Source organism: Callithrix jacchus, chromosome 7 (genome assembly GCF_049354715.1).
Source record: "Callithrix jacchus isolate 240 chromosome 7, calJac240_pri, whole genome shotgun sequence".
Lineage (NCBI taxonomy): Eukaryota > Metazoa > Chordata > Mammalia > Primates > Cebidae > Callithrix > Callithrix jacchus.
Genome location: NC_133508.1, coordinates 8,488,367 through 8,502,149, shown reverse-complemented (window position 1 = coordinate 8,502,149; position 13,783 = coordinate 8,488,367). Strand labels below are relative to the sequence as shown.

General features: G+C 44.5%; 1 protein-coding gene across 2 annotated transcripts in view; it reads right to left on the bottom strand.

Annotated features, from left to right (window-relative positions):
* Positions 1-13,060: 13,060 nt before the first annotated feature.
* LOC100406962 (aldo-keto reductase family 1 member C8) overlaps positions 13,061-13,783 on the bottom strand; it is a 28,175-nt gene continuing 27,452 nt past the window's right edge. For both annotated transcript variants that reach the window (XM_008999869.5, XM_002750011.7), the window contains exon 10: positions 13,061-13,260. In XM_008999869.5, coding sequence (XP_008998117.3) covers positions 13,218-13,260 — 43 coding nt within the window. In that variant the 3' untranslated portion in view covers positions 13,061-13,217. The remainder of the gene's footprint in view (positions 13,261-13,783) is intronic.

Here is a 13,783-nt window from a genome sequence, read left to right as displayed (position 1 = left end):
ATACCTGTGATCCCAGCACTTTTGGGAGGCTGAGGTGGGCAGATCACTTGAGTCAGGAGTTTGAGACCAGCCTGGCCAACATGGTCTCCAGGAATGGAGACAATTTTAGGTACAGGGAGCTGCATGGCAGATTCCATTCTGTCAGGGGTGGGGATAGGGGGCACTGTGGGGCTTAAAGCAGGGTGATCATGTCTTAAGCGGGTCCTAATTACTCCCGACTGCTCTCTTGGACGCTGGGTGCCTCCTCTTTTCCTGCAGTTCACACATGTAGAGCATCCAAGGCTGGGAGAGGAGATAGCTCAGGGTGCTGAAGGCAGGGAGCTTTTTGGTATTAAAGGGAGCTGTGCTCTTGGAGGTTGGCGTGTCTTCACCTTCTGGCTTATCTCCCTTCAGCAAGCACAGGTCCCTTGGCATGGATTCTGAGGAACACCTTGGTGAAGAAGGTGGACTCCCAGCTCAGACCAACCTCTGCAATCTTAGCAAACCTGGATATTCAATCTGCTGCACTCTTCTAATCCTGTGTTACAATCTACGAACAGCGGAGTCATTGACACTCAAACACCTGATATTTTTCTTTGGTGTAATCCATGCCCCAGGAGACAGGAAACCCTACCTTGGTCTTCTAAGCCACAGTTTGGGAAGGTGTTTATCCCTGGGACCGGGGTTTCCAAGTTCAGCAATAACTACTGATACGATTTGGATATCTGTCCACTCCAAATCCCACACCGAAACGTAATCCCCAGTGCTGGAGGCAGGGCCTGGCGGGAGGTGATTGGATCATGGACTGAGTCCCTCATGAATGGCTCAGCGCCATCTCCTTGTGATGAGTTAGTTCTCGCTGTGAGTTCCTGGGAGATCCGGTTGTGTAAATTGTGTGGCACCTGCCCCCTCGCTCTCTTGCTCCCACTCAGGTGGTGTGAGACACGGGCTCCCCCCTTACTTCTGCCCTCACTGTACGCTCCCTGTGGCCCTGCCCAGAAGCAGATGCCCGCACCATGCTTCATGTCCAGCCTGCAGACCAAGGGCCAGTTGAACCCCTTTTCCTTGTCAATCACACAGTCTCGGGTATTATTCCGTCACGATGCAGTTGCCCCAATACCTCACTCCCATGTCCTTGTTTCAAAAAAGGCTCTTGTTTTAGTCCCAGCCCAGGGACAGACGTGAAGATACAGACTCACAAAAGTGAATGTGGAACTATTGGACTTATTCGTACATGCCTGACTTAAAAAGAAATACTAGGAACACTGATTTCCATGTGAAAGATACTCAGCAAATATTTCTGGAACTGAACTAGAGGTAGGCTATCTAGCCCCACCTATTAATCCTAACCTCTGGCAAAGTGGCTTCAACCTTGTGACTGCTTAAGAAACCTTAATGAGATTTAAGAATTATCCCAGGAACAAATAAGTTTTCATGTGTTCTAGTTATCTACCTCAGTGAACACCGACACTTACATAACGCAGTGTTTCCACCCCATCATCCTGAACTACAGGAGGCGGTATTTCACTCATACCCCATGGAGGACTTGGGGCCAGGGTCAAGCCTGACTGACTCTCAGCGCCCCTCCTCCTCCCTCCCCTGCTCTGCTGTAGCCTAGGGAAAGATATACCCCAGGACTGGGATTAAATGTATATACACAGCCAACGCACCTTTCATAAGGATTTATAAACAGTTTGGAGATCACAGAAAATGAGAACAGAGCACAGAAAAACTTTCAAAAAAAGACCCACTGTGGCCACGCTCAGAGCCCAATTTCACTCACTTCACAAATATTGATTGAGCACTGACTACATACTAGGAGCTTTCTAGGTGTAGGGATCAGTGTTGGAGAAATCAGTCATTAAATATGAAAACACACCACAAAATAAGTGAGTAATTCAGGTATTGCTCTGGTGACAATTGTCCTGAACAAACTGAGACAGAGGGGTGAGACAGAGAGAGACAGTGGGGGCTGGGGAACCACTTCAGTTAGAGTGATGCAGGGACAAGAAGGCGAGACTGAAGCCAAAAATCAGTTATGAGATGGAGAGGGTGACATGAGGCTCCAGGAAACTTCTGCACAGGTAGGTACAAGTCCCTATGTGACTCCCACATTTTCCTAGAGAAGAACTAGACAAGGAAGGACGTGGCCATCTTGTTACAGGGGCAGGGGGTGAGTCTCAGGAGATCCCATTTGGGCCACGACCTCTGCTTGGGTTGCAGGACCTGGGAGAGGTAGCCCAGAGCAGCATGAAGGCCTTGGCTGGGGTGGGCAGGTCTAGGAGTGAGGGGCAGTGAGCAGCCCCAGAACCCTGCCTGTTGTGAGAATGACCTTGCTGCTGTGAGCTCCCTTTGACCCGTGCAGTGGATGGAATCTGCACATCCCCGTCAAGGTCACATGTGAAGCCTTCACCCCCAAGGTGGTGATACTTGGAGGTCATCCCGTGGACGTGATTAGGTCATGAGCGTAGAGCCACAGGAAGGGGATTAGAGCTGGTCTTGGTTCATTTGTCCATTTACTGTTGCTATAAAGGAGAACCTGAAGCTGGGTAATTTATAGAGAATAGAAGCTTATTCAGCTCACCGTTCTGCTGGCTGGAAGCTTCAGGATTGGGCTTCAGGTGAGGGCCTCAGGCTGCTTCCACACATGGAAAAAGGTGAAGGGGAGCTGGTGTGTGCAGAGATCACGTGGGGATAGGGGAAGCCGGAAGGAGGGGAGGGGCCAGGCTCTTTTTAACAACCAGCTCTCATGGGAACTCATAGAGTAACACCTTACCAGACCCCAGGGAGGGCATTCATCTCTTCATGAGGGGTCCACCCCATCACCCCAAACCTCCCATTAGACCCCACCTCCAACAATGGGGCTCAAACTTCAACATGGGATTTGAGAGGGACAAACGTCCAAACTACACCAATGCTTCTGATAAAAGAGCCCCCAGAGAGATGGCATGCCTGTTTCACCACATGAGGACAGTGAGAGGACAGCTGTCTATGAACCAGAACACAGACGCTGGCCAGGCCCTGAATCTGCCGGCACCTTGACCTTGGACTTCCGTATCCAGATCTGTGAGATAGCTCTGTCTTTTGTTGACAAGTCATCCAGTCTACAGTATTTTGTCAGAGCAGCCTTAACGAACCAGACTCCCAATCAGAAGAAGGCGTGGTCTTAACCAGGCTGTTCAGAGGGCTTTTTGAGAACTCTGAAAGGCAATCTTTTTGGCTCCCTGCTTGTGTAGGGTGGTAAAGGAGGGGTGAGGTGTGTTTCCCCTCTGACTCATTTCTCTGTGGCTTCACCACACAATCCCACTTATTCAGGGAGGATTATATGGGTGTGTTTTAGGCTGTTTTCTGTTGCTGTAACAGGATAGCTGAGACTGAGTAACTCATAAAAAAATACAAAGTTGTTTGGCTCAGTCTTGGAGACTTGAAAGTCCCAGATAACAGGCCCTCATCTGGTGAGGACATTTGTGCTGTGTCATCCCGTGGCAGAAGGCGGGGGGGGGGGGGTGGGAAAACAGCAGTAAGAGGATGAGTGAACAAGAGATGGCTGAAATGGCTTTTACAGTAAACCCACTCTCAGGATCATGGACACATTCCCATGATAATGAGGTCAGTGATCCATGAGAGCAGGGCCCTTATTACCCAGTGACCTCTTAGAGGGCAAATCTCTGTACACTGTTGCACTGGGGATTCTATTCTCAACACGTGGACTTTGGGGGACACACTCAAACCACAGCAAAGTGTTTGGCGTTTTATCTCCATGCAGTGTTAACATTTCTCCCATAATCCTGGGTTACCCTTTCCTCATGAACTGCAGAGTCCTTACTGAACTCTGCTCTATTTGATTAAATGTCCTATCAGAATTTTGGGGTTCTAGCCAACTCTTTGTGGTTTTGCTGTAAATAATTACTTTTTTTCTGTCCAGTAAAATGTTTAAAACAAATACCTTTTCTCAGATGATACTTGATATGGAAGGGCTCAAACATCCTTTATTTTTCTGGAAAGTAACTCACTTGGCACAGGAAAGAAGAAATTCATTATCCCTTTGTCATCCTATCTGGCAGTCCCTTCTAGAGAAAACCTGCCAGGATTTCCTTCAGTGCAGGCAGAAAGAAGGGTGATGCAAGAGCTGAGATCTTCTGAGAGGAGCGCAAATCATGCTGGTTCTTTAAGGTCTCAGCTACCCATGTTTAGCTGCGTAGTTTCGCAGCTGCTACTGTTCAGTTTGGCTTCATGGGATATGAAAGAGGGAGTGAGTGAGGTGGAGAAACGTGCATCAACATCCAGAAACATGGAAAACGGGCAGCAACGGTGGTCAAAGAAGTACAAAGAAGTGTTATGATACAGAGCAAGAAATCTCACAAAGAACTCATACACCAGGGAAGACCCGGAACATCGACTTCTCTAGACCCGTGAGACTTCCTGCGTCTCATCACTTCCCATCTCTTGTCGCTTTATGTAACTGTCTCCCCTCAACTAAACAAAACTGCAATCGCACACACAGGACATCTGAACCTTACATTTCCTTTAGGACAGAATGGGATAAGAAAAATAAACCACAAAAAAGTCTCGTTTTTCCAGAGAATACTCAGATTAAAAAAAAAAAAGGCGTGTTAAAATAAAGGTAAACGAACAGGGTGATATCTCTACTTCTGTAGCGATCAAGATTGTACCAAGTTACGAGTAAGGAACTCACTGTGCTGAGTCCCTATTAACCTCAGTAGGGATGGCACCAGGTTCAAGAGGCTGCGGAAGAGACCAGGGGCCAGTGAACACAACATAGGGTTAACTTGGGGGTTACTTACAGGGTGGACCAGTGTCAGTGATCTGGATAGGAGAACTGCAATCGCTCACGAAAAGCATGCAGCTTATAAAGCACCGTGACTTAACTCCCTCCCACCAGCGACCTCCACAGGGCAACCCTTATTTCTTAGGATGAGTTACTGCTGTCAGGTGTGTCTACCTCACAGGGCATACCTACGTTATTGATGACAGGTGAATCTCCCTTACAGGTGAGGCCTAAGTTATTGCTGACAGGTGTTTCTATCCTACAGGGTATGCTTAAGTTATTGCTGGCAGGTGTGTCTACCATCCAGCACCAAAGACAATGGAACCACCAATCCTGGAGGGAAATGGAGCCGGCCTCCAATTCACGAAAAGCAATGCAAAGAGGAGATGCCAAGACGGCCACCCTGGCAACAAAGTCAGAAGGCAGGAGAGGTTGCTCACGTATGAGCGGCATCGGGATTCAGGATGGGTCCTTCATAATCTTCTGCTTTGTGAATGTTCCCCTGGCCGACAGCTGATGACTTTAGGAAACTGACACTGATGTGTGGGTGTCGTGGTGGCAATGAGAATCAACAACACTTGGGTTCCTAAACCTGAGAGCCAGAAGTAGAACCAGAGGACCGAGCAAGGTTTGAAAGGAATTTGGATCAGGCAGGTAAAAGGACCACAGGAAACATTAAGAATTAGAAAATAGTTCTCACTTTCTCATCTTGGCAAGCACAGTGGAGAAATCTAGAGATGGCATCCATATCATAAAATGTTCCCTGAAACAATACAGGGCAGAGCAGGAGGAAAGGGGGCAGAGGAACGACACAAGCTCCGTGATGGAGCTGCCCCCGGGTGTCCTTGGTGTACCACAGGCATTGGACGAGGATTCACAGCAGGTGGTGCATGAAGATTGTTACCCAAAGGAATGAAGGTCCATCTGGAAGAGGAGGTTTCTTAACCAGGCAGCACGTCAAAATGTGTTCAGCCAGACAGAACCGAGCTAAAGCCGCTGCTTGGATCCTCAATGCCCTGCAATGAAGGTGTAAGACATATGCCTGGTGTCCCTGAAGGCTCAGTGGGGAATCAGCTCCTTCCAAGGTCCTGGAGTGACAAGTAGAATCTAGCTGCTTATGGGCTGTTGGAATGAAGGCCTCAGTTTCTCACTGGCTGGTGGTCTGAGGTCCTGCTCAGTTCCTCTCCATCTGTACCTCTCCAACACGATCACTTTTTTTTAAAACAGTGTCTTGCTCTGTCACCAGGCTGGAGGGCAGTGGTGCAATCTCGGTTCACTACAACCTCTGCCTCCCAGGTTCCAGTGATTCTTCTGCCTCAGCCTCCCAGGAAGCTGGAATTACGGGCACCCGCCACCACTTCCGGCTAATTTTTTTTTCTGTATTTTTGGTAGAGATGGGGTTTCACCATATTGGCCAGGCTGGTCTCGAACTCCTGACCTCAGGTGATCTGCCTGCCTTGGCCTCCCAAAGTGCTGGGATTACAGGCATAAGCCACCATGCCCAGCTGAGAAGGTCACTTATTTTATCAAAGTTTGCAAGCTGAGAAGAGAGTAGAGAGAGATTGCTAGCACAATGGAAGCCATAATCTTGTATTTCCTAAAGATGAAAATGAAAACTTTTTGCCTGACAGTATTCTATTGGTTAGATAAAGACACAAGTACCAGCCACACTTGAGAAGAGGACATTACCCAAGGGTATGAGTACCAGGAGGCAGGGATCATAGGGGAAATGCTTGCCATCAGCCCACCTCGAGTCTCATGAACCACGAGCTCCCTGAGAGCACTCCGTCTTGTTGGTAGCCTTCTAAAAACCTTAGAAAATAAAAAAGGTGGCAGGAATCCAGAGACAATCATCTCTCAAATCACAAAGGGAAGATGAATTCTGAAAACTATACGCTGCAAGGCATGACATCAAACCTAGAAATGTTTTAGGATAATGTTCAATGCAAGGGTTATGAGAAGAGGGCCAGGGAGCATGAAGTCAGCTACGGCTCTACTAACAACGGTACGGGCCCATTCTCCACTAAGTTCCTAACCTGCTGAATCAGAGAAGTGCGGGAGAAACTGTCTCTTACTTCAGTAGAGCATTCAGTGCAAAGTACAGATAAAATTTGCAAGAACGTTAGATGAATTTTTAACCTGTTGAATTGTGGCCTCTAGGCAGTTCACAGCAATGAAGATAGAATTTTATTGTGACTTGACACAGAACTTCCTTAGCCCTACCTCAGTTTAGTGCTAAAGTTTTACCAGTGAAATAAAAAGGATACTCTCATCAGATTTATAGCTGACACAGGGTGCAGATAAATGCAACCAAATGGACTCATAGAATCAGGCGGGACTCTGACCTTCACCACCCAGAGGCGTGAGTTGACAGTAAGATAAATTACAATTGTATGTTTTATAATTGGCTTTAAAATACCAACAACACAAACGCAGGTTGGAAGAAGTACAGCAGAAACATTAACGAAAACGTAAGTGAAGTGCTTTATCTAGCAGAAGCTCCTTATGAGTTGAGGGTGTAACTGCAGTGATGTGGGTTTTTCTAACCTGCGTGGTAGAAGATGGAATAATTACAGATGTGCAGGAAAGGGTAGTCAGCCTCCTCCAGGGAAGTCATAGAAGGAGTCATAAAGGATGTGTGGCTGGAGCAGGTGCATTTAGTATTAGTAAGAAGCTATTGAACTGCTGGAAACCAGGTGGGATAGGGAAGTCTGTTCCAGAAATGGGCAACGGCTGAAAGAAAGGCAAAAATACAGAAATCTATCCATGACTGTAGATGTTTTTCTCACCAAAAAGATCCAAGGAAACAAGACAGAGAGAATCAACACATGAAAAAGGCCTTAGTGCAGAAGAAAAGATCATGAAAGCGGGAGTAGGTCTTCCTAAGAAATGTTGTTAGGCCGGGCGTGGTGGCTCACGCCTGTAATCCAACCACTTTGGAGGCCAAGGCGGGCGGATCACCTGAGGTCGGGAGTTCAAGAAATGTTGTTAATGTGTGCTTGGGACCGGGTGTCAAGCTCTGTTTAAAAAATTCTCAACAAGGTCTTGTTTGATGGGATGTATGGCAGAAGGAAGGAGGAGAACGTTAACTCAGGTTCGCCGAGAAAACTGGTGTTTACAATCATGAGCCGAAGGACAGCTTTGTGCCTTGGAAAGTAAGTCTGGTGCAATCTCACTCACAGCTGTGGCCAACCCCTAGAATCTGCTGAGGCCACACTGTCGGGATGACTCAGCAGTTTTCACACGTTCTGACCACTCTTGGATAGGTACAAAATCCAGGGCACGTTGTAAAAGAAAATCATTAGCTTGGGTAGTTGTTTGGATTAGAGCACAGGCAGGTCCGAAAAACTACCTCGAACTGGTTTAAAATTCACAAAAATGTGTTAGCCCCATAACTAGAAGTCCAGAGGAAGGGTCAACTCTAGGTGTCATCCGTTAGCGTGCAGAGCTTCTCTCATCTTCTCCTTTTTCCACTTTTGTGTACTGATGTCATCCTCAGGCTGGTGGAGATTCCACAGCAATTTCATACCTCACTGAGCATCAATATCCCCTTGAATAAGAGAAGCCAGCTCTCTTCACAGGCTCCTTGGAAGTGAGGGAAACTCTCCTAGAAGTCCCCAGCACAGTACTTCCTTCTTAAGTGACATTGGCTGGGGCTGGGTCACAACTCTTTTTTTTTTTTTTTGAGACGGAGGTTCACTCTTGTTACCCAGGCTGGAGTGCAATGGCGCGATCTCGGCTCACCGAAACCTCTGCCTCCTGAGTTCAGGCAATTCTCCTGCCTCAGTCTCCTGAGTAGCTGGGATTACAGGCACGCACCACCATGCCCAGCTAATTTCTGTGTATTTTTAGTAGAGACTGGGTTTCACCATGTTGACCAGGATGGTCTCGATCTCTGGACCTCGTGATCCACCCGCCTCGGCCTCCCAAAGTGCTGGGATTACAGGCATGAGCCACCGCGCCCGGCCTGGGTCACAACCCTTTATCCAATGACACCTATGGCATCCACAACGAAATTAACATGACTATGACTGACCTAAACAAATCATGTAAGGTACAACGGATGTTCGAAAGGCAATCATCTTGACTGCCCACACCACAGTGAGAAAGTGATGGTTTTCTTTAAATTAGATGTTTCCAAACTGACATATGTAGAATAAGTGGAGTCTGATCAATTTCAATTTAATCTATTATTTACCCTAATTTGCATATGTCAACTTGCATGGCTGTTGAAAGAAGGCAAGGAGGAAAGAAGAGAGACCTAATAACTACAACTCTTGAGGAATCAAGAACTTGGTAAATCAAGGTGTAGTAGAAACCACAGAGTTAAGAGACTTGATTAATATGAAATGTTCCAAGTCACAGATGAAGCAGGTTTAAGTAGTTAACATGGGATCCATTGCCTGAAATATAATCTAGACATGAGTAGAAATTCTGAAGACTTGTGAATGTCAGCAAACTGAAAAGCTTGAGTTTTCCATATGAACACTGAAAGATAATATCAACAGATTCTGAGAATAAATTTTAGAATAAAATAATGAAGGGTATGTATCCAGAAGGAGGAAATATAATAGGATCAAGATTACGTCAGCTTTAAAGAAACGGGTATTTATTCATGTGGTTTCCCACTTGATATGTGAGATGAATGTATAGAGTTTCGGGATCCAGTGGCTGGACAATGAAATCTTTCTATTACAAAGATTAGAAACCTAAAGTTTAGCTGCTCCAAATTTACTACAAAGCTAGGGTAGTAGGCTCTAAAATGCCCCCCAAAGACATACCTGTCCTTATCTCTGGAACCTGAAGATACGTTACCTTAATGGCAAAAAGGGCTTTGCATATGTGATTAAGTATAGATCATGAGATGGAAAGATTTTTCTGGATTGTCTGGGTAGACCAATGTGATCACAAAGTCTTTATAAGTGGGAACCATGCAGGTCATAGTCAAAGAGATGTGAGAAGAGAGTCACAGATCAAAGATTGAAAGAGGCTACACAGCTGGCTTTGAGGATGGAGGAAGAGGCTATGAGCCAAGAAATGCTAGAAGCTAGCGATAGGGAGAAAATGGACTTTCCTCTAGACCCTCAAAAAAAATGCAGGCCTGATGACACCTTGACCTCAGCCCATTGAGCCTGATTTTGAAATTCTGATCTCTAGAACGGTAAGAAAATAAGTTTGTGTTGCTTCAAGCCACAACATTTGCAGTATTTGGTTATAGCAGGATCAGAAAACGAATTGAGACATGATTTCGGTAATTCTCGTCTTCTCTCTCCTGCAAATTCATCCTCTCTCTATTAGATTGTTCCTAGAGCACACAGATGTGCTGTTATTTCTGCCACCTCAAAGAAAATTTCCATTCGAATTCACTTTTTTTTCAAGTGACTGCTCAAATATCTGGTACTGTTTACAGCCAATTCTTTGAACGTTTTCTATGCTTCTGTAACTCACTCTGCTCTTCCTACGCTTTTTTGAATGCACTCTATTCAGGCTCGTGCCTCCACCAAGCTATCAAAGCCATTCTTGACTTTGTTATGGCCAAATGCCAATCCCACTGGTCAACACTGAGTTCCCATCTTACTTGTCCTTTTAGTAGCATTTGACTCTTTTCTCCTTAAAACAAGCTCTTCATCTGTCTTCCAGGACAGAACAATCTCTCCCTTTACCACATGCCATGCTGGCCACTCCTCAACATTCTTACCCGGTCCCTGTCCTTCTGCCCCAGACTCTTGAGGATAGAATGCCTCATTCTGTTTTGTTTGTCCATGCTCACTCATCAGATCTTATCTATGATTATATAATTTTAGGGCTTCAAGTAGCCAACTATTTTCTAACAAATCTCAAATAGTTTTCTTTGGCCAGCGCCCTCTCTGTAACCCCAGGATTATATGCCCAGTGTCTACATGGCACCTTTACTTGGACACATAATGAAAATAGCATGACTGACCTAAACAAATGACTTGAAGTAAAACTGACGTTGGAAAGGCAACCATCTTAACCGCATCTCAGACTTAACATGTCTGAAGGTGCACTCATGACCTTGCCACAGATACCTGCTCCTCCCACATCCTCTTCGTCTCAGCAAGGGTCACTCCTTCCTTCCAGTTGCTTAACCCAAAATTTCTCGAGTCAACTTTCTCCCTCTAACTCTACACTAGTTAATACACTAGGAAGCCTTGTTGACACTGCCCTAAAACTATGTCCCTATTCCCACAAATGTTCACCATCTTTACTGCTGGTAATGTGTTCCAACCTTGCATCATTTCTCAACTGAATTTTTGTATAGAGCCATGAGAGGAAATAGCTACACTATATTTTTCCATAGTGTCTTCCCACTGTAGCATCTAGTTCGTCTTTTAAAACATGTCATCTCCTGTAGCTCCTCTGCTGAGAACTTGCAATCATTCTTTTTATTTTTATTTATTTATTTGTTTTGAGACTGGGTCTCACTTTGCTGCCCAGGCTGGAATGCAGTGGTGGGATCTTGGCTCACTGCAACTCCGCCTCCCAGGTTCAAGTGTTTCTCCTGCTTCAGTCTCCCAAGTGGCTAGGATTACAGGCTCATGCCACCATGCTTAGCTAATTTTTGTATTTTTAGTGGAGACAGATCACTTGACACCAGGAGTTCAAGATCAGCCTATTGGCCAGGCATGAGCCACCATGCTGGACCTCAGTCATTCTTCATTGCTCTCAGAATACACAAGAAAGTTCTTTCAAAAGCCTATAGAATAGAACCGCCTTGGCTGCTCTGAACCTTATCTTCTGGACTATCTCCCTCGCTCACAAACTTGTACCACATTAGCTATTTCTTGTCCTATTGATGTTGCAGGAAGTCTCTTCCTTCACAGCCATAGCATTTCCTGTTTCATGTGCAGGAATTCTTTCCCCCAACCTCGTGTCTGTAATTCAAACTTTTGCATGAAAGTCACTTTCTCAGTGAAATCTTTTCTGGCCATCCTATTTAAAATAGCACATTACACTCCCAATTCTCACACTACCTGTTCTTCCTCTCTACTTGATTGTTCTCCAAGTTGTTGTCAAGAATTTAAGAAGATCTAGGATTTTAAGCTGAGTTGCAAGCTAATAAATTGGCTTGCCAGGCTTCATGGAAGCTGATAGAAGTCATGAAACTTCTGCATCAGAGAAGGACAGTATACTGCTCATGACCTTATCTCTAATCAAGTAACAGAATTTTTAAAATTATTATTTTAGAGATAAAGTCTAGCTTCGTTACCCAGGCTAGGGTACAGAAGCTATTCACAGTCATGATCATAGCACACTGCCAACTGAGACTCATGGGCTGAAGAAATACTCTTGTCTCAGGCTCCCAAGGAACTGGGATTTCAGGCATCCAGCACCACGCTGCACTTGTAAGATTGTTTTAGGGTGGGCTATTGAGTTCAAGTCCCAGAAAAGGAAGTAAAGGACCCAGTTGTCCTTGCACATGCAGTGGGTTGAGAGCCAGGAGAAAAACCTTGAGTTGAAAAGGCAGTAAGAACGGATGCCATTTGACTAGAGAAAGGTAGGTTCTATTACGGGGCAGGGAATACACCTTCCATTTCTTGGAGGGAATTACTATCTCTATGGGCCAACACTGTTCACTATACAAATTTCTCGAAAAAACAAGGTAGAATGAAGGGCAGTCAGTGTCCCTGCTTATCATATGTGCAGAACTGTGAGACACCACACAGAATCAACTCTCTAAAAGAACTTACCAATTTCAAACTGCACATTTCCTACCATATTTATTTCATTCATGGTGTACTTCACCCACTAACCTATAAACTCAAGACTTTTTTGCATCAATTTCATTTCACTTTTGTCTATCTTATTTATTGATAAAACAATATATGGTGCACAATGGATATTCAATACAGTTTTGCTGGATGAATAAAAGAATAAATGGCACAGTATGCAAGAATTAATACAAATGCCGAAATGTAGGTAGATGAGGAAAAAAATGAATAAATTAATAAGATGTACTGCTTTTCAACAAGTAAAATATAAATCTGGATGTTCTGAATAATATTTGACACCTTAAAATATGTATGTTAAGTTTTAAAAAAGGATACACTCTGAATGTTGAAGATGCTTTAAAGTTTGTAAATAAACATGCACACACAAAAATATATATACATTTGTAAAGAAAAATCATGAAGGAAGATGCACCAAATATTAAGTATTTTTGAATGGAAGAATTACAGGAGTTTTTTTGTTGTTGTTCTCTTTTACCTTTTATTTTCTAAATTTTCTGTAATGTCCCTGTTATTTTAATAACCGGGAAAGCAAACATCATTATTTTGTAGTCTTTTATTTTATAAAATGAAGGAAATGAAAAGCAAGCAACTGAAACTACACAAACTGCTTTCTAATCTTCTCCACCAAATACAGAAATCCTCTCCAGGTTGCCTAAAAGGAGAAAACTCTGGTAGTAACACTCAACAGCTCAGGGTTAATATTCTTCAGAAAATGGATAATAAGGGTGGTCAACAGCACTGAAAGACAAAAAGGGACATTTATTGATTAACTCTTTACCCATGCTGTCACGGAGAGAGTGTTTCTCTGAAGACGCAGATAGCATGGGCTAAAATCTCTGAACTTACAACCACGTCCCTACTTGTACCAGAAACACATACAGACATGTTCCCTGTCCATGTGCAAACGGCACATGCATTCCCAATTTCCACACTAGCATGTATGTGAGTGCCAACATGACAAGCAATTGGATTTAGATTACAAATTCTAAGAGAGTGTAAGAATTGCGGATGAAGGTCTTGGGTCCATTCCGACTCGGGTGGCCTTTGTCCTTGGAGCATGAAGCCAGCAGCAGTGAGAATTGCATTGCTATTTTCCACTCATTCATTCCACAAAGCATCCTCAACAATACAAGGTCCTTGCAATGAGAAACTTCTAATCTATGAAGGAGGTAAGATGTATCTCTAATAACCAGACCAGCAAAATGTGTTTGCTGTTTCCTTAGTTATAATTTATAGGATTACTTATGATTCAGTAATTATC